General features: G+C 37.6%; 1 protein-coding gene across 2 annotated transcripts in view; it reads left to right on the top strand.

Moving 5' to 3' along the window:
* Window positions 1-20947, top strand: part of srgap1b (SLIT-ROBO Rho GTPase activating protein 1b) — a 37404-nt gene extending 16457 nt beyond the window's left edge. Inside the window, exons 3-22 of one of the 2 annotated variants that reach the window (XM_084111689.1) lie at window positions 436-598; window positions 1200-1262; window positions 3780-3959; window positions 5638-5766; window positions 7411-7632; window positions 8300-8401; window positions 9683-9880; window positions 10361-10445; window positions 11712-11739; window positions 11902-11932; window positions 12019-12079; window positions 12183-12260; window positions 12339-12473; window positions 12740-12845; window positions 14146-14370; window positions 14462-14541; window positions 14620-14797; window positions 15533-15667; window positions 17093-17453; window positions 18656-20947. In XM_084111689.1, coding sequence (XP_083967815.1) covers window positions 436-598; window positions 1200-1262; window positions 3780-3959; window positions 5638-5766; window positions 7411-7632; window positions 8300-8401; window positions 9683-9880; window positions 10361-10445; window positions 11712-11739; window positions 11902-11932; window positions 12019-12079; window positions 12183-12260; window positions 12339-12473; window positions 12740-12845; window positions 14146-14370; window positions 14462-14541; window positions 14620-14797; window positions 15533-15667; window positions 17093-17453; window positions 18656-19072 — 2977 coding nt within the window. In that variant the 3' untranslated portion in view covers window positions 19073-20947. The remainder of the gene's footprint in view (window positions 1-435; window positions 599-1199; window positions 1263-3779; window positions 3960-5637; window positions 5767-7410; window positions 7633-8299; window positions 8402-9682; window positions 9881-10360; window positions 10446-11711; window positions 11740-11901; window positions 11933-12018; window positions 12080-12182; window positions 12261-12338; window positions 12474-12739; window positions 12846-14145; window positions 14371-14461; window positions 14542-14619; window positions 14798-15532; window positions 15668-17092; window positions 17454-18655) is intronic. The other variant, XM_084111690.1, reaches the window with a different exon arrangement.
* The last annotated feature ends 490 nt before the right edge of the window (window positions 20948-21437 follow it).

Below are 21437 nucleotides of genomic sequence, written 5' to 3'. Positions count from 1 at the left end.
CTGTAGTTACATCGTGTACTAAGACCGACGGAAAATGTAAAGTTGCGATTTTCTAGGCTGATATGGCTAGGAACTATACTCTCATTCCTGCGTAATAATCAAGAAACTTTGCTGCCGTACCATGAGTCCAGCGGGCGTAATGATATGACGCAGCGTCTGAAAATAGGTCTAATAGGTTAGACAAACTTAGTCCCGGTCACGCTGGAAGTTACCGAGCTGGGGACTATTTTCAGGCGCTGCGTCATATCATTACGCCTGCTGGACTCATTTATTTATTTTATTTATTTAAAATTATTCACTTGAATTACTTGCAGATAACAGAGGTAATTGCTTGATAACAGAGATCTACATTTGAGTTTGATTTTCTTGTATTTGTATTATGTTTGATTATTTTTCCATCGACATCTTAAAAACGCACATTTTCCTGGCTTGCAGGAAGGACCAGAACCTCCTTTCTCCTGTGAACTGCTGGTATCTGCTGCTGAACCAGGTGAGGAGAGAGAGTAAGGACCACGCCACACTCAGCGACCTTTACCTCAACAACGTCATCACACGCTTCACGCATGTCAGCGAGGACAACATGCGCCTGCTCAAGAAGGTGAGGTCCCTGTCACTACTATAATAGGATGGGATGCACGTATAATCAAAATGAAAGGTGGAAAAAATATGCATTCATTAAAGGTACTGATGGGAAATGAAAATCTCTAAAGTACATTTGTCATTTGGATAAACAAAATATGAACTTCCTCTTTAGTAATTCTGGTGTTATAAAAACAGAGTTTGCGCCTAGCGGTTTGTTTGACTTCTGTCTGTATAATTACAGTCTTAAACTCACAGCTGTCTCGGACTATGTGCATGAGTTTTATTGTGATTTTATTTTATGTGGATTCATCATTCATTATTCAGTCTTTGTCTCTGTAGAATCCCAACACAGTTGTGTTTTATTTATAGGAACTGAATTTCTTTCTCTGCAGAACAACACTTTAGTAGACCGGCACTAATGTAGATTAGAAAAGGGCTGCGTTCACACTGTCCATTAAGTGGACATTTGAGTTGTTTTGATCTATTGTGTTAGTTCAGAATTGACAAAGCAAGGACAGCAATTTCTTGGCTGTATATCTGAGTTTGACCCAGCTCAGCCCTTCCTCTCTGTCCATTATAACCCACCTTGTGTTTTTTTTTGTTTTTTTTGCCCACAGAGCAAAGAGATCATTTTCCAGCTGCAAGAAGACCTGATGAAGATTCTTAACGAACTCTACACGGTGAGCTTGTCTCATTCTCTCTCATCATCCGCTCAATCTCTTTTTGGATTACTTTTTCATCCCATCACTTTGCTGGTGCTTTTCTCTCTCTCATTTTATCATTCCATCAATATGTAATTCACCTCTTCTATCACTGACACTCTCTGTCGCTCACTCGCCTTCTTCCAGAACTCGACCGTATCGGTTTCATCTATCTTACATGTACTCAATCTAGCATTTCTGCATTACTCTTCGCCTTGTGATGACAATTTTCCTTTTGTGTGCAACTTTTGCTGCTGTTTAGTTTTACCCTATCCTGTAGTTGCTGGAAAGACCAGCATAAAATTGACTTATATGGGATATTTTACCCAACTGCTGCCTTTGAAGTGATGGTATTACAGGAACGCATATCAGTAGCTACTATCTTGAGCTGTGATGTAATTTTCGTGCATCTCCAGAGTGATCAGTCGCATGACATTTACTTGTACAGCTCAGTTGATTGGCTCAAAAAAAGTTTGCAAAAAATGAGTGTTGGTGAAGAAAGGTAGCAAATTGGAAATCACAGATTTTAAAAGAGGTCATATTATGCTCTTTTACAAAGTCATGATTTTGTTTTTGGGGACTACTAGAATAATGTAATGCTTGAATGTTCAAAAAACATTTATTTTAAATATTTGATATTACTGCAGCACCTCTCTTCCCAGTCTGTCTGTTTAGTTCCTGTCTCTATAAAGCCCCTCCTTTCAAAAAGCAATGTCTTCTGATTGGTCGGCTGGACCAGTGTGTGGTGATTGGTCAACCACTTAGAGTGTGTTTGGGAAATGTCACTCCCCTTACCATAACTGCAAGTTTCAACACACTACGGTACTAACTAACTCAACCAGGATCCACCCTTTTTTGTGCATTCCTTTGGCTGGAATTATTTAAATTTGTAATACTGTGGCGTTTTCATTCCTGGAAGAAAACTCAAGACTACAATGGAGGCGTTTCAGGGAGTTCAGAAACGGTGCGCTCTGATATAGAAAATAACTCCCTTTAGAGTGACTGTAACTTTGCAGACCTTTTTCATGCTTAAAAAGCAACATTACACACTAAAGAAAGTTAAAAATGTAATTAATCATTTGCGTGGATTAATCATTCACAATAAGATTAATAAGATGCAATTAGAAAATATGGTATGGAAAAATATTGAAAATTGGTGGGCTTTTTCCATGTTAACCAGCACCTAAAATAGAAATTTTACTTGTCTGTGATTGTTTTTATGTGCAGTTGTGAATATTTGACCTGAATATAAGCTTGTCTGACAGGCCTGAAGTCTTAAAAGCCAGAAGCTCTTGCATAAATAACCTTGATAAAACAAAAACACGCAGCACACATTAGGTCTGTCAGCTGAGCTTACCGCTTACATAAGGAACGCACAATAAAATTGAGATGAATTCTCTGAACCAAAGTACTCAGAGTTCAGGAAGTTTCCACCCCACTGCAACCCTCATGTAAGCAGTTTTGCGTCCTTGTTGAGATGGATTTACATCAGAGTACGAGAGTGGGACAGGGAGCATGTTGCATGATTTAGCATGTAGCAAGGAGTGTGTTTTTTTGACAGTCTTGGCATTTTCTGCAAAAATTATTTTGATCCACCACGGTCCAAAATACAATGCATGAATTCTCCAAATGTTAACACAGTGTTTATAGACTATTAGCAGTCAGAATAAAAGAAAGATGCAATTTGTGAAATATTACTGGAAAGACAACAAACATAAATAAAAAATCCCATCAGATTGCAGTCACTCCATTAAAAAAATGCATGACAGACATTTATGAATCAGATTAGCTCAATAGAGTGCAACACTGTGTTGGTTCCGGGAGTATTTTTTCCATTCATATCGCCCATAGGGATTTTAAAAGTCTTTGTTAAAGTGTTATAATCCATGAACCAAATCAACCAGCTACGAGGTGAATCATAATAACATCACAAACTTTGATTCGAAGCAAAAAAGTATTTGAAAATTGGACAAGACTGTATACTTAATGGCTTTAGTGAGGGAAAGAACTACAATCCAATGAAGCATTGCCCCAAAACCCCGGAGAAATATAAAACTACTCATTTAAAAATATTGATTATATACAATATATTTTAAGTTGGTTGCAAAATATGCATGCAAATATTGAAGTATTTTAGTTGGTTTTATGGGAGTGGGCGGAGCTAAAGATCGCTTTTGGTGCATTTTGCATGTCATGACTGATTGGTGGAATTTTCTGTACAGCATTATGGGTAATGTAGTTTTTCCACCATGATTTCTTCTGTTAAACATGATTATTTTAAAAATAAGTTGAAATAATGTGGGCTAACGGCTTTAACAGAAGTGCCATCAAAAACCAAGTCTGTCTTTAAAGGTTTATAAGTTAAAAATCAGTTTCCCTATGGAGAAAATGTAAGTCTTTACTTCCGGAATCTGACTGTTGCATTCTATAGGAAGGGTTGCATTCTTCTGAGGGATTGTGGGTAATGTAGTTCCCTGGCTGCTCTGCCCCCTGCAGGTGATGAAGACGTATCACATGTATCACACTGAGACTCTAAGTGCAGAGAATAAGCTGAAGGAGGCAGAGAGGCAGGGCGAACGACAAGGCCGAGGCGGAGAGGCCGTCTTCAGTCTGCGCACCGAAGATCGCCACCAACGGCGCAACGCTGCTCGCAAGATTCAGAAGATGAAAGAGAAGGTGTGTTCCAAATCTTTGGCCTTTTGCATTTTTCTGTTGTTGTTCAAGGGGTCTTTATTTGTTATACCTTGTATGAGATTTGGGTAACACTTTATTTTGTTGGTCCCTTTTGAACTTTCTGTTGACTATAAGTAACTTTGTAACTACATGTCAACTAACTCTCATTAGAGTATTAGTAGACTGTCTGCTTAATATCTGCTAACTCTTTATTGTGATGGTCCTCCAACAGACATTTTACTGACTAAGTAACTAATAATAACTAATGTCAACTTATTCTAACCCTAACCCTGCCAGTCTACTAATACTCTACTAACTAATACTCTACTAACACTCTAATGAGAGTTAGCAGACATGTAAGTGCAGTGTTACTTACAGTCAACAGAATGTGTTTGGGATCATCAAAATAAATTGAAACCGAGTTTTGTTGTTTGCAATCTAAGAGTGTATTATGCACTATGCAAATGAGATTCCTTGAATTTTAATGTGCCAGATGTGTTTCCAGAAATAGAGAGCAAAGTTCATTTGTCTTGATGAAATACTGTGAACTGGAGTTCTGGAGTAATTTGGAGGACATTATGAGGGAATCATTTCTGATTTATGGACAACTAACTGAAAAACGAGCCTATTTTGTTGGTCTTATTGGTTTAGGTGATTTGATGCTTCATTATAATGATGCTTCTGAAGATTTACTGAGGATTGCTTGGTTTATTTAATGCTATATTAATATCATTTTTTAAAGTGGTTGAGCTGAAATACATTTTAATGGCAATGTTTAATCTATAATTTTTTAGCACAGTTACAGCATGTGCAAGTGGAACATATTTATAGAAATGGGGAGAGGAAAAAAAAGAGCAAAGGAGAGCGGCCATTTTGCAAACCATTCTGTATTTGAAAACCATGTTTAGGGCACAAAATGGTTATTTCACAGTTTCCACATCAGTATACAGTAAACTAACCCAGGTGACTATGATGTCAGATTGTGTAAATAAAGCAGGAGTCTTTCTTCAGCACATACTCCCGCATGGCACACTGTGTGTTCACTACAGTTTGATACTGCATTCATTTTTCTCTTCATAAGTGGGAAGAGAGGTTAGAATGAGCAATGGTTACAGGATTGGACAGAATAGGTGGACAGGATATCCCGGTGGACAGAGTCAACAGTGTACGTCAAGCATATTTCCGAGGCATAGCAGGAGCATAAAACCGTTTGGTTCATATATATCATAAATCATAAATGTATGTGTGTGTTTATACACTGCGGCCCAAAACACACCCCAAATTCAAATTGAATGCAAATTCAACATAATATTTATAAAATTTAAACTGCTACTATATTGACACTATAGCTCTGTACTGTTGATAAAGGACTTGAATGTTTAGGATCCTTGCTTGATTTAATGATAATGTTGCTTTAAAAGATCTGTGGGTTTTACCAACGGTCATGGACTTTAATTAAAGGAGCAATTACATTCACAGAGAAGCCAAGCCTCACTGTGAACACACTGGCTTTAGAAACAAGTTATATAATATAATTATATAATTATAATTATATAACCATGTAATTATCTGTCAATAAAAACATTTTATCTTCTTGCCTTGATGGAGATATAGCACTTATTCAACACTTTGTCCTTCTCTCTCTCCTTAACCTCTCCGTCTTTCTCTTTTTTTCCCCCAGCGCCAAGCCAAGTATTCAGAGAACAAACTGAAGGTTATGAAAGCTCGGAACGAGTATCTCCTGACTCTGGAGGCCACGAACGCTTCTCTGTTTAAGTATTACATCCACGACCTGTCGCATTTGATTGACGTGAGTATCTGATTATGAATCGCCGCTTGCGCGGACTGAATTCACGGCAGGAAATTGCCACTGCATGAAGGGCACAGTGTTATGGTTGTGTTTATTTGCTTTTTCAGCAAGCACAGTAATGAATTATAGTCCTGATTAATAATCACTAATTAAGGCAGCCTCCACTGCCTTTAATTAGAGACAAACGCACCCTGTAACAGGCAGGATGGGATGGAGATTAAGCCTTTAATTATGAGCACAGGCCACTTACTAGCATGCTAGTTACTGCTTACTGCACAGTATGAGGACAATTCACACTGTACTGACAGACGCAGACCAACGCCGACAGTCACCTGATTACAACACGTCACTTCTCAGACATTCAGATCCAGCATGTTCAGTCTGTCGGCGAAAACGAGCTCCGACATGGGTAACACACTGATCCGACAAAACCTGACGAAGTGTCTGTCGGTGCGGCGTGAATTGGCCTATATACTGTCCTGAAATTATTTTAAATATAGTGTGCAGTGATAAACATGTTAAACAGTAGGATGCTACATTGTCACATGACCTTATCACATCAACATAATGTAAATCACACTGTATATATACACATATTATGCACCATATACAACACACTATTTATACACAGTTTATGCCATATTATATACTGTATACCATTTTGTCCATCCATCCATCCAACTATGTCATTCTATCTATCATTTTGTCATTCTATCAATCTAACTCTCGTTCTATCTATATATTTTTCTATGGATTCATCCATTATTTGATCTATCTATCGTTTGTTTTCTATAACACACACAGAGTATATTTTTATTAGACTCCAACATATGCCATACTGTATACAAACTGTATATATCATATTAAATACTATATACCGCACTATATACAGTATAGATACTGTATATATATGCCATATTATATACTAAATATGCACACACAGTATATTCTGCAGTATACATTGAGATATACACTATATTTTCGATTAATTCATCACTCTGAAAATGGAAGGTCAATTTGTGTGCATTGCATTGTGGGATAGAGTGTCCCATGTAGTGTGCTCTAGTTGTATACTGATTATTTCCGCAACTGTAGCAGTTCATCAGAAAATCTGCAAACCTAATGCATACTAATCTATAGGATGCTATTGAGGATCTTGCACACTCGATCTAGTGCACAATGAGGCCAGGAGAATCCTCAGTGGTTCAGAGAGGAGCCGTTTCTCGCGCGGGCCGTCCCCGCTCCTCGGTTTGCTGTGTGTGTTGTTTTGCTCATTAGAGTTTGCAGCGGGCTGATCGTGGTCAGCAGTATCTGGCCGATCGGAGCGCTGCGTCTCACTGACCTTCACAGAGGTCAAACCTGCACACACTGAGATAAAGACAGCAGGAGAATCTGTGTCCGTGGGTGGCTAAAAGAGGGAGAGGTTGTGTGGGGGTTGTAAAGCGAGATACGGTAAAAAGCCTGTATGAAAACCCTTCAAATTAACCCTGAGAACAGAAGCCGTGGAGGATAATTTCTAGATAAGCGTTTTAAGGTAATGTTTTATCCATCATAATCGGGTTTGAGTGACAGCTCTACACAAATCCACACTATTCATGTTCTTTTCTCTATGAAAATCGATTGCATGTGTCTGTGTTTTAACAGTGTTGTGACCTCGGCTATCATGCGGGCCTGAGCCGGGCGTTGAGGACCTACTTGTCAGCAGAATACAGCATGGAAACCTCTCGCCACGAGGGCCTGGATATTTTGGAGGGGGCCGTGGAGGGGCTGGACCCCGGTAGTGACCGGCAACGCTTTATGGAGACTCACCCCACAGCGTTCACCCCTCCTGCACGCTTCAACTTTCAGCCACACATGGGAGACCAGGTCACACGCCACCTAGTGTCCATTTGCATTCACAAAACAAAATCATGAGGCTATACTCTTCTGCGTAGGAAAGGAAGGAAGGGTTGCTATTGCAGTGACTCTTACTGTCCTTTTATTTGTTCATAATTTGGTTGAACAAAAAAAAAGGATTTTATCTACAAACAAATTTATTCAAATTGATTTTGAATGTCCTGTGATTGATTGGATCATAAAATGCGGTTTTATCTAAATGGGAAGAGAGAAAAAAATATACAATAAATTATATTATATTATATTATATCATATAATATATTAAAATTATTACTATATTATATAATATATCATAATTTTCATAAATCATATGGGTCTATTTTATTATATTTTTTTATTTTATAAAATAGTAAAAAATAAATAAAAATAAAGTATTAGGCTTACAAAGTAAGTGACATGAAAAAAAGAAACAGTTATTTGCATGACAATTAATCTTCAGCACAAAATTCATGATCATGATCGACTTTTTTATCCTGCGCCGTCGTCTTCTTCCTTTTGTTTTCTGTACTTTCTTTACCATCCATGTCCTTGAAAATTTCCAAAAGGCCAAAATAATATTTATAAAAAGATCAAATGATTTATTTGTTCTACCGAGCGGTTCCTGTAATGTGTGTATTTATGCATGTTGATATTTCAGGTGAGTCAAATCACTGCACTGCCGCAGGTGCAAGCCGAACTCCTCCTCCGGTTCCAGCAGCTGCAGTCGCGCCTCTCTACACTGAAGATCGAAAACGAGGAGGTGAGGCACACACACACACACACACACACATCCCTTCCTCTCGAATGAGCACCTCAGCAGCTGCGGTTCCCCCACTGAGGATAAAGAATGAGATGACAGGCGTACACACCTTCTCCATTTCTCCTTTCCCCTCTCTCGCTCCTTCTGTCTTTGTCGTCAGGCACTATATATGCATACCAGCACACTCCTTCAAAACTACAGGCACATTCGTACATATTGTTTCCATCTTCTCCGTCTCTGTTGGAGTGCGTGGTTGTTTATCGCTGGTTGTTGGCAGGCCAGCTGTTTCCTGCAGCTCTCAGCATGTGAAGGACAGAGCAGAAGTGCTGATGAACGCGGTATTACTGCAGTGAGTTTCGACTGTAGAGACGGGTGTGTGTGTGTGTGTGTGATCTTCCTCTATCCCTGCTTCTCTAGATGGATATGGACCAATTACTGATTACAGTGTGTGACTGTCACAAAACAAGAAGCACCGCTATTGTACTATTAGCTTGGTTGGTTGCATAACAGTAATTATTACAATTTTAAAATAACTGTTTTCTGTTTTTATATTTTAAAATTGAATTTATTCCTGTGGTGCAAAGCTGAATTTTACTCCAGTCTTCAGTGTCACATGATCCTTCAGAAATCATTCTGATATGATGATTTGCTGTTCAAGAAACATTTTTTTTATTATTATCAATGCTGAAAACTTCGGCTTCATATGTTTGTGGAAACCATGATACTTTTTCTCAGGATTCTTTGATGAATAAAAAGTTCAAAAGAACAGCATTTATTTGAAATAAAAATCTTTTGTTACATTTGATTAATTTAATGCAGCCTTGTCGAATAAAAAACATTAATTTATTTCAACAAACAAAAAAATTACTGACACGACACCAATCTTTTGAAGAGTAGAATGTCAAATATTGCTTCTAAATAGATTTACAAATTTTAATCTCACTGCAAATTATTTTAGATATTCTCTGAAAAAATGTTATCCTAAATTTGGTATCATCTAAATTAACTCGTAAAATTATTTAATGACACTAAGTCAACATTCTGTGAATAGAATACATTAGCTTACATAAGTTTAAGGGTTTGATCAGGCAGGAAAATGCTCCTTATAGAGTATGTAAAATGTTTTGGACCCCATTTACACCTGTATTTTGACAACTTAAGGTGACAAATTTAATATTGACAAAAAAATGTTGGATTAAAATGAATCAAATGTGCTAATCATTCAATGCAATAGTATATATGGCGCCACCACTTCTATAACTCTCGATGTTCCCTCTGAAGGTGAAAAAGACGTCGGAGGCCACTCTCAGCACTATCCAGGACATGGTGAATATGGAGGACTACGACGTGTCCGAGAGCTTCCAGCACAGTCGCTCCACTGAGTCGGTCAAATCCAGCGTATCAGACACTTACCTCAGCAAACCCAGCCTGGCCAAGAGACGCGCCAACCAGCAGGAAACAGAGCTCTTCTATTTCACAGTAAATGCTGGCTCACACACAATCCTTCAGACAGAGCCTGTTTTGGAAATATCCCTGTCTGGCTTAGATTAAGCCAGGATTGGGCCTTAGTTTAATTAGGGCATTAAAGTAGCCTTAGAAAAAAATATCACTGGTGTGCTTCTGCCAGTGCAAGTTACGTCCAGCTCAAACATGCATTTTAGTCTAGGACTAGACTTAAACCTGGTCTGTGAAACCGGGGATAGTGTTTAACAAGAGATATACTCATATCAGACACACAGTATTTATCCTCCTTGCTTCACACTTCACAGTCGATGATCTGTTCACACTGTAGTTTTGTAGCATTGTGACCCCCGGATCAATGGTCTTGTTTTAGCCTAAAGCAACGCCAGTATCTTTAAACTTAGTTTATGGCTACTGAAGGATGACCAGGACTAATTAGATAATTAATTTCCAGTGTAACTGGATTATTATTGACTGTGTGCATTTGTTTGGCTGCAGAAACTGAAGGAGTTTCTGGAAGGCAGTAATCTTATCGCTAAACTACAAGCCAAACACGACATGCTGAAGAGAAGCATAGCTGAAGGTGAGCACGTTTCTCAATGTATTATAATATCATTTGATTTATTATTGTATAATATTACTACTACTACTAATAATAATAGTAATAAAAATAATTATTAAAAAAATTGTTCATCTGAAGCCAAGGATTCCAATGATATAAGACCCTTGAGTCTAAGACAAACAGTACATGATCGATTTTGAGTTTTTGATCGCTGTAGCGCCCCCTATTGACCGATTCGTCCGAGTCCTTGTATTTGGGTAGCGTGCAAGACTATTACCATCTGACTAAGATTCAAGTCTCTAGGCCTTACGGTTCGGTCTCCCTGATCAGTTTTATGGCAGAATAATAATCCTAACATAAAAATCCTAACATGAACAAAAGGGTTTCAGTGGTTCCCAAATTTCTGGGAGTGGCATATCCCCTGATGCATTTAACATCATTCTGCATCTCTTCCAATTAGACTGCACTCCATCCATCCATCCATCCATCCATTCAGTAACAAAGCAAATGACTGTATTCATGAATGTGTCATTGAATCATTGACTCTCCCGATTCGTTCAAAGCCGCGGATTCATTCACTAAGTTCTGCTGTGGCTTTTTATTATTTTGTTGCAAAATAGAGCAAACAATACTGACAATATAATAACCATAATCATATGCACGCTGCTTGTGTGGATGCAGTCAGTTGAGACCTCAAAAGATGAGGTAAATTGAATGGATGTCACATATTTGACCTTTTGCGGCACTACCATTTTCCTGTTTTTATATTCTGCATGTTATTTTAAGGCACGGTGGAATGAAATTAACGCAAATCTCAGAATTATGTTTGCGTACCCCTTTTGTCACCTCACGTACCCCAGTTTGGGAACCACTGCCCTATTTAAGTCCACAGTCCGATTACATTTACCTTAAATGTGTAATGTAATGGATTATGTTGTTAACCACAATTTTTGACATGTAATTTGGAATCAGTAACTGAATACAAATCGTACGTAATCTACTGAATATGTATTTAAAGAGTACAGTATATGCAGTTTTACATGTCGAAATAGCAAGTCATATAAATAAATTATATCGATTTAATATTTGCCATAAAATGCATATTGTTTTACCATTCACACTAGTCAGATTTATATAAAAAGGATCCATCTGAATAAATCCATAAATAAATAATCTGTTCACCATTTTAAATAACATAATGAAGAGAAAGAGCCATAATTTGAGATTTTATAGGAGTTCCGTTTGTGATAAGTGAAATGTCGTCTAATATAATATCTATGTCCGCAGGATACAGATCAGACATCATGACAACCAGGTATATCTCATCATTTATGTGTCTGACCTTCTTTTTAATGCCCTTTTTACATCTACTGCTCTGAATCACAAGGTCCTCTTGATATTTGTAAAGGTTCTCATGACCTTTTTGAATGCTAAAACTGGTTTCAGTTGTCTCTCACTCTTTTTTTTTTCCATTTAGCCGCCGACGAAACTCCCATAGTAGGCACCAGGTAACGGCCTTTTACCAGCACGCATGTTTCACATTAACTTTCATGGGTTTCTTTGTGATTTTTGGGATGTTTTTATCTGCGCACAGGATTCTGGGAAGGCCATCCCTCTGATTGTAGAAAGCTGCATTCGCTTTATTAATCTATACGGTGAGGAATGTGTATAATCTGATGAATAATGCAAAAATTTAATCCATCAGACACACATATACTGTATGCATCAATGTTTTGATTATTATTTGATCCTTTTCAGGTCTGCAACACCAGGGTATTTTCAGGGTTTCAGGGTCACAGGTGGAAGTCAATGACATCAAGAACTCTTTCGAACGAGGTTTGTGAACACAGTCATCGGATCACCTATACATATACACACCTTGGATACACTCTCATCTTAGTGACTGTTTCCCAGGCAACGACCCCTTGACTGACGAGGAGAATAACCATGACATTAACTCAGTAGCGGGCGTGTTGAAAATGTACTTCCGCAACCTGGACAACCCACTTTTCCCCAAGGAGAAGTTCAACGATCTCATCGCCTGCGTCCGTGAGTGCACGTTTTCCCCCTGCGTTCATATATGCGCATGTATGTGAATGAAGCAGGATGGAGGAAGGAAAGGTGTGTGTGAGAAATGGTGGCTGGTGGCACAAGCATTCGGGAAATGACAGGGTGCTAAGTACTCGGGTTTCCTGGGGAGATTGGACAGCTGGTGTCTTTTCATGCATCTATAAAAGAGTCACTGCCTGTTTTGAGCACATGGGATGTCTGATTTTCCTTGTTTATGATCTTGCGTGTTCATGTGCCTTCAACAGGAACTGAGAGTTTGTACGAGCGTGCCCTCTCCATCCGTAAGATCTTGACCATAACACCGCGGCCAACACTAGTGGTCATGAGATACCTGTTTGCATTCCTCAACCAGTGAGTATTCCTGCACACATTTATGTAGTTATCCAACTGAGGACATGCTCTTATGGAAGCTTATTTTCTTCTGAGATTATTTCTCAAAATTGCAAGTTTATATCTCACGATTCTTACTTTATTACTCGCAATTCAGAGTTTATTACTCACACCTCTGAAGATTCTGAGGAAAAAGTCTGAATAAATGACGAGATATAAACTTGCAATTCTGAGAAAAAAATCGGAATTAATTATGAAATATAAACTCGCAATTGTTAGGAAAAATGTCAGAATTATGAGGTCGCAATTACCTTTTTTATTTTGTGGTGGAAACAATCTTCCATATAGACATCTGTATAATTACTAAATATTATAATTTAGTATAAATCAGTTTTATTTTGGTATCATTGATATGCAGTTATTTTTATTAACATTTTAGGTTTTCATTTTAAGTTTACTTAAAGGTTTAAAATGTGTATAGTTTTTATTTTATTTTTTATTTCAGTTTGAGTTATTTTAGTAATTCAACTTAAACTTATTAAATAAGAAAAGTTGCCTTTACAGCTAGCTGAAATAAAATAACTTTTAAGTTTTTATTTTATTTTATTTGCATTAATGCTTATTTTATTTTATTTATATAGTTTTTTATGATTTTGATTTTATTTAATGATAATGACCCTATATATATATATATATATATATATATATATATATATATATATATATATATATATATATATATATATATATATATATATATATATATATATTTATATATATATATATATATATATATATATTTATTTATAAATTAAACACTAATGCTAAAAGAAAATAGGGAGCGCAAAATAAAAATAAAAAATTTAATTAATTTAATTAATTTGCCAGTGAAAATACTACCATAAAAAAAGAGGGGAAAAAAGACATTTTACACTTATATCTACTTCTAAATCATTTTTTATTTTTAGGATGTCTTCGGATGTCCTCAAAGGAATGTTTTGCCAGATTTAGACTTGTGTTTACAGATTTGTCCCTAAAGTGCAGCTAATTAAACCCACATGGACACTTTTCCATCTATATACTTATGCAAAGCTCAAGTGTCTCACTGAATAGGAGAAATGCAGCTAAACTTAGCATCCATTTTCACACCAGAAATTAAAAGCTCTCCCACACCTCCATGCCGTGAGAGACAGACAGAGGGAGGGTGGGAGCGTGTTTGTAAAGGTGCAAAGACAAAAGGTGCGATATGGAATTTATGACTCAATCTGATTGAGAACGCATAATTATAGCAATGCACTCTTGGGTTTATTTCCCATCACAGCTTGTCCCAGTATAGTGACGAGAACATGATGGATCCTGGAAACCTGGCCATTTGCTTCGGCCCGACTTTGATGCCGACCCCGGACCTTCTGGACCAGGTTTCATGTCAGGCGCATGTCAACGAGATCATCAAGACCATCATCATTCACCATGAAACCATCTTCCCTGACACCAAAGAGCTGGAGGGACCCGTTTATGAGAAGTGCATGAGCAATACTGAGTACTGGTGAGTGCTTAACTGATTACCAATATTAGTATTGACGTGGTTTGAAGTGTATTGCATGTTGATAATCTTTTTGCGTCCTTTATCCTCAAAGTGAAAGTCCGTACAGTGAACCTGGAGCATTTGAGGAAGGGGAGCAGGATGGAGGGACGGAAACACAGACGAGTGAGGAGGGTAATTAAAATGCTTATCATCGCTTATTTTTTCTTATTCCCAAAAAATGCAAATAATTTTCAAATGTCTGCCTTTCAGAGGGTGAGCCTGTGGAGGCAATGGCCAAGTTTGACTACGTGGGACGCTCTGGACGGGAACTCACCTTTAAAAAAGGCGCCACTCTGCTGCTGTTCCAGAGAGCGTCTGAGGACTGGTGGGAGGGACGTCACAACGGCACTGACGGACTCATCCCACACCAATACGTCACGCTGCAGGAGTGAGTTCATACTGTACTTCATCTATAAAATGATGGCAACAAAATAGATGGAAAATCTATCATAAATGTATCATTTTTTTTTATTTGCATATAACATTCCTTACAAAGAAATACAATAGCAACCAAAGATTGTTGTTACACTTAATTAAATTAATATCCGTTATACCGTTTGAGAAGTCACTTGTTTAATTATTTTACAGTGGTGACCTAATTCCCACTTAATTGTAATGCTCTGAAACCATAGAAAATGAACATGGTGACTTCTCTACACAATGTGAGAAGTTATTTTATTTTACTTTATTTTACAAATTTTTATTTTACTTTATTTAAATTTTTATTTGATTTAATTTCTTTGTTTTAAATTTCATTTTATTTCACCTTACCTTACCTTACTTTTTTATTTTATTTTATTTTTATTTTTATTTTGCTTTATTTTTATTTTACTTTATTTAAAAATGTATTTTATTTTATTTTATTTTATTAACAGTATTGACTAATTATTTCTTCCTGTTACTGCTGCATGGTGACTACAGTTAATATTTACCACATTTTACTGTAGTAACAATAACTGTAATTGTATTTTTATCATGGTAATTTTATTATATGAAGTTTGTTCTGTTCTGTTTATAACAAAAAATTGAATTGAATTTCCTAATTGAACTAAAATAAATTTTGACCAAACGATCAAGCTTGATCTTAAGGTGGATGGATAAACTTGTGAATGGCATATTTCAGGGATGAGGGCATGTCAGACACTCTGAGCCAGAAAGCAGACAGTGAGCTCAGCACCACACCTTCAGATGAAGTGAGCTCCAGGCGATCGCTGACGTCCCCTACTGAACCAAGAATCCCTGAGACCTTCATCAGCCGGTGAGCACACACACACACACACACACACACACACACACACAGACATGGGCAGTATTTCAATTAAATGTATTTTAAATACGTATTTAATTACTTTAGTGTATTTTGTCATTTGTATTTTGCAGGTGTGGAAAAAATAAAATGTAGTTTGTAACAAAATATTTTGAGGGAGTGTATTTAGAGTATTTCAAATACTTAAATACTTAAGAAAAATCACCATATGCTTATCACCATAGTAAACGATTTTGCCATATTTTCGGTCTGATGTTGGCAATGGCAATGTCCAGGTTAGATGCACGAAAATCACGTGACACCCTGTAGACCGGGCTCCCTCCAAGAAGTGAATGAGTTTTGAACACAGGAGAAGAAGTGGCGCTGCTCCTCTTAAAAACGGCATTAAAGGGTTAGTTCACCCAAAAATGAAAATTCTGTCAGTAATTACTCACCCTCATGTTGTTTCAACCCCGTAAGACCTTCGTTCATCTTCGGAACACAAATTAAGATATTTTTGATTAAATCTGAGAGCTGGATCACTCCTCCATAGGCTTCTAAAGATGTTATAACTTGCTGGCCCAGAAAATGTATTAAAGACATCGTTAATATAGTCCAAGTGACTACAGTGGCTCAACCTTAAGTTTATAAAGCGACGAGAATACTTTTTGTGCGAAAAAAATAAAAAAATAACGACTTTATTCCACTTTTCATTTCCTTCTCTCTGGGCCTTGAGTTTTTTCACGTAGTATAACTGCGCAGCGCGTCTGTGTTGCACGTCACACGTAGGCTCACTATTGGCCGACGCTGGTCATGTGTGTGATGCGTGTGACGTACAACACAGACGCGCTGCGCTAAAACACTATGTGAACCAACTCGAGGCCCAGAAAGAAGGAAATGAATAGTGGAATAAAGTCGGGGTTTTTTGGCGCACAAAAAGTATTCTCGTCGCTTTATAAACTTAAGGTTGAGCCACTGTAGTCACTTGGACTATATTAACGATGTCTTTAATACATTTTCTGGGCCAGCAAGTTATAACATCTTTAGAAGCCTATGGAGGAGTGATCCAGCTCTCAGATTTAATCAAAAATATCTTAATTTGTGTTCCGAAGATGAACGAAGGTCTTACGGGGTTGGAACAACATGAGGGTGAGTAATTACTGACAGAATTTTCATTTTTGGGTGAACTACCCCTTTAAGATTATTGTGGGAGTATTTTTGTATTTTCAAAATACTAATTACTTGTATTTTATTTAAATACATTTTTCACATCAGTACTTCAAAAAACTTAAACACTTTTGAATGTGTAATAACTGTTTAAATTCATTTTTAACTTCAAAATAGTTTTTGATGTATTTGTGCCCACCTCTGCACACACACTGGCCCTCTGTCTCCCAGTCACTTTTCACTTTATTACTTCCTCTTCCCTCTCTTCAGACACCGGAAGCGGACGGAAGCCCTCCTGCGCCGCGTCCCTGGTCGCCTAAGCGACGGTCACTGCCATGGCAATGGGCTGGAACGCAGCTCGCCCCCTGTAACGGTGACCGTAACGGGGCATTTCAGCCCGCGGGAGCTGTTACGCGGGAACAGCTGCGCCCTGGACAGTCCTGAGCACCACAGACGCACAGGACACAACGCCAACTCCAACGGCAACGTCACTGCCAGCATCAGCAGACACGAGTCTCTGCGCAGGGAGAGAGAACGAGAGAGTCCTCCGATACGCCAGTCACCCTCTGCACTGCATTGTGGGATACCTATTCAACGCTCCCAGACGCTGAACCCGCACACGATGGCACAGGTTTGTTTATGAACAGTCATGAAAATGGGTGACTCTCACAAAAAAATGCCATTATCAAAATTAGAAGGGGAAAAAAGTATGTTATTTTTTTTGCATATTCAAATTGATACCTCTCTGTAGAATCTTTTGGATAAATTATGATTTATTGCATTGACATTATTTTTGACAATTTCCACTTAAATTCTTGAATTTAATTATTAAATCATAACTAAATTTGTGGTCATTTTGGAAAAAGATTTTATTTTTAAATATTTGATTAATAAAATGAATAATCAGTGACCATAATAAATAATGATAAATTATTTTAGATATATATTAGATATAAAATATAGATATTATATTCAGATATTATTATATACATTGTATATATATGTATGTATATATATATGTATATATATATATATGTATATATATATATATATATATATATATATATATATATATATATATATATATATATATATATATAATTTGTTCAAATTAATTAACAGTAATATAAATCATTAGATATTATAATATCTGTATATAAATGTTTAGATTTCATTATTTGTGTATCAAATGTAGTCAATTTATATTCAATAAAAAAATACTAATCAGTGAAGTGACAATATAATAATTTCAAAAATACTTTTATATATTATAATATATTTATAATATTTATATTTTATATAAATTAGATTAGATTTAAATAATTGTGTATTAAATGTATAGTCAATTTATTTTATTCAAAAATATATATAATATATATAATTTGTTAAAAGTTGATTAATAAAATGAATTGGCAAATTAATTATAGTGATATAAATGGATAAATTTTTAGATATTATAATATCTATATATAAATTGTTTAGATTTCATAAAATTAATAATCAGTGAAGTGACAATATAATAATGTTAAAATATATTTTTTATATATTATATTATATTATAATATATTTATATTATATTTATATGTATATATTTACATTAGATATTAATTTCTATAGTATTTATTGGGGAAAAAAGAGTGATCCTAAAAAATAGGATTTAGTTTTTTTATGCAAAATACAATTTCTTACTTGTTTCCCTTGGATTTAAATGATGACCCGGATATGTCCATGACACGTTTCATGAGATTCACCCAAATCCACACTCACGCACGCTCAATTGACCCAACGTGTCGTTATAGTAATACCCGTACAGTTAACGCTCTCTCTCTCCAGGACATAGAGGAAACTATGAGCCTGGCCTTGAACGAGCTGCGTGAGCTGGAAAGGCAGAACGGGAAGACCGCGGCTCCTGACCTGGTGCTGGACACCCTGGAGCAGGTGAAGAGCAGCCCGTCCTGCCCGTCCGGCTCCACCCCCTCCAGCTTATCCAGCCCGTCAGATTCCCCGAGCCCCCTCAGCCCCATCAGCCCCCTTCCGCCTCTCCCTCCGCTGCCCGGCCCCTCGTCCCGCCGCTCCAACGACCCCGTGGCCTCCTTCAAGCCCATCGCCTCGCCCCGCATGGGAGTGACGCTGCGCCCACCCGCCCTACGCCCCAAACCGCCCATTCTCCCCAAAGCCAACCCTCCGCCTTCCCAGCAGCCCCAGAATGCGCCTCCGGGCCTCGGCGGCGACAAATCGGGAACTATGTGAGTCAATGGGTCCAACCGAAGGAAACAGGGTTTAAGACTTGACGATTGCTTGAAGAACGTAAACAGGGTTAATCTCTTAATAATGACATGATTGTACGGCCGATAGCTAGTTTACACGCAGAACGGTCTGATAGCATTAGTCTATGATATTATATCCATAAATGTGTTGTCAGGGTGGTGTGTGTGTGTGTGTGTATTCTCAAAGTGAATAGGACTTTATCGTGTCTGTGTGTAGATACATTTATGAGGAACCCATTCAGAGACAGCGGAGAGAGACTGGCTGTACAGGAAGTACCGTTGTTGTTTTATTGGGAAATGTCGTTCCATTGAGTTGGTGCAATGCATTTTGAGTGCTTTGATTTGTTAGGCCTTATGTCACAAGAGGGATGTGTTCGCTCCGTCGAGAACGCCATTTTTATAAGTTGCTGCTGCTTCCTTTGATGCTTCGATTCGAGTTACAGGACTACCGGTGCCTCTTGGGAAAATGGTTATTTCACTTGTTGGAAGTTGATGGGGAATGTAATTTAGGTTTTTTTGTTCTGTTTTTCGAGCCATGCACCTAGCCTTTCCCGCAAGGATCGAGGCGACTGAAGAACACAGAATGTATTCCATGAATGTTCCACTCTTGTTTCTTTTTTCCACTCGGAAAAATACCACACTAAGCCTTGATCACCAGATAAACCTCCCCCTTTACCGTGGAAACCAAACCCTGAAGCCTGATTGGACGACGTGGGAGGGACGGAACTGGGAACATTCCGAGGGCAAACGTGAACTAAGCTTTAATGAAATTTCCTGCTGAACATGCAAAAGAGATTTGATTGTATCCGGGGAGGATTGCGGCGACTTCTTTCGCCAGGTCTTGCCCTCCCTCAGTTCGTCCGAGTACAATTTCCACTGCTGCTCCTCTGACGGACCATAATGGTGTTCGATCCTCGATTTTCAACGTCCCCTGTGCTTCCAGTGTACGTGTGTTTGTACGATATCGTCAACGGCAGACTCTTTGGAGCACACTAACCATACATGGCTCTCCTGTGTGTGTGTATGTGGGGGGTTTTGCATGATGAATCGCGGTTAGAGTAGTGCAGAGTACTCTATTGATGGATAATTCATGCTTGTATATGGCAACTTAAGTGTTTGAGTGTGTGTGTGTGTGTGTGTGTGTGAGTGTGAGTGAAAGAGAGTTAGAAAGAGTGCACTGCACTTGTAGACAAGATATGTATGTGTGTGAGTGTGAGTGTGTGTGAACGAGGGTGTTTAGTCTGGTGTGTAAATATGCATGAAGGTGTGGTGAGTTGTTTTACGGTATGAATGGCCTTGGTTCACTTTTTATACACTAACAATGATTGTTTTTCCACTTTTTTTGACTGCTGCTCTTACGTTTTTCTACCAGTTCAAATTTTTTACCTACGAGGATTTATTTCTTACTGGTGCTCTTTCATACGACCACGTCCACTTGTCGCCGTATTCCAACGCCCACCTTTTATCCTTTTACAAGCGATGTGCATATCTGAAGCCATCGCCCCACCCTCCCACACACACACAAGCACACACACGAGCACACACACACACTGTGTTCACATGAAAGTGCCTTTCAGGATGCATGTTGAATGCAGGAGCCTGGTCTGCCAAGGGTGTGTGCTCCCGTCGCTCTCTGAAGAGTCGTTCCCCAAGTTAAATAATAACAATAATAACGTTAGAGCTCTTTCCAGATATTTAATAACCTAAATGAATAATAAATATGTACATTTAATCCATTGTGATGTCGCACTTTCATGTATAGGACTGTATTGGCATGTAGCATTAAATCATGTTCCAGTGCATTTTAAAATGTGTCGAAACTGAATGTCTTTGAAATAAAGGAAAGTTGATATGTCGCAAAAAATGGCGTCTTGTACTTTTGTTTTTTTTGTTTGTTGTTGATATATTTCAGTTTGCAGTGCTGGAATGACATACTAAAACGTAATGGTGAGTAAAGCATTGTGCGTGTGATGGTCTACAATATTTAAAGGGATTGTGCACACAAAAATATCATTCTTATACCAAATGAATTGTGAATTTTGGTTAAACTTTATTTTGATGGTCCACTTTAGACATTCTAAGTATAACTTTGCAACTACATGTCAAATAACTCTCATTAATTTGGAACTACATGTCAACTCATTCTTATTAAAGTATTAGTTGACAGTTAGGGTTAATATAATAAGTTGTACTTGCAAAGTTACTTATAATCCTTGTTGGGAGTTATGTAATCAGATTACTTTTTTCAAGTAACTAGTTAAGTAACGCATTACTTTTACATTTACAACAAAATATCCGAGTTACCTTTTCAAATAAGTAATGCAAGTTACCTTATTTTCCCATTTATT

Source organism: Abramis brama (assembly GCF_963993115.1).
Source record: "Abramis brama genome assembly, chromosome: 4".
Taxonomy (NCBI): Eukaryota; Metazoa; Chordata; class Actinopteri; order Cypriniformes; family Leuciscidae; genus Abramis; species Abramis brama.
Note: the sequence above shows the minus strand (reverse complement) of the source record. Positions and strands in the feature narration are given on the sequence as shown.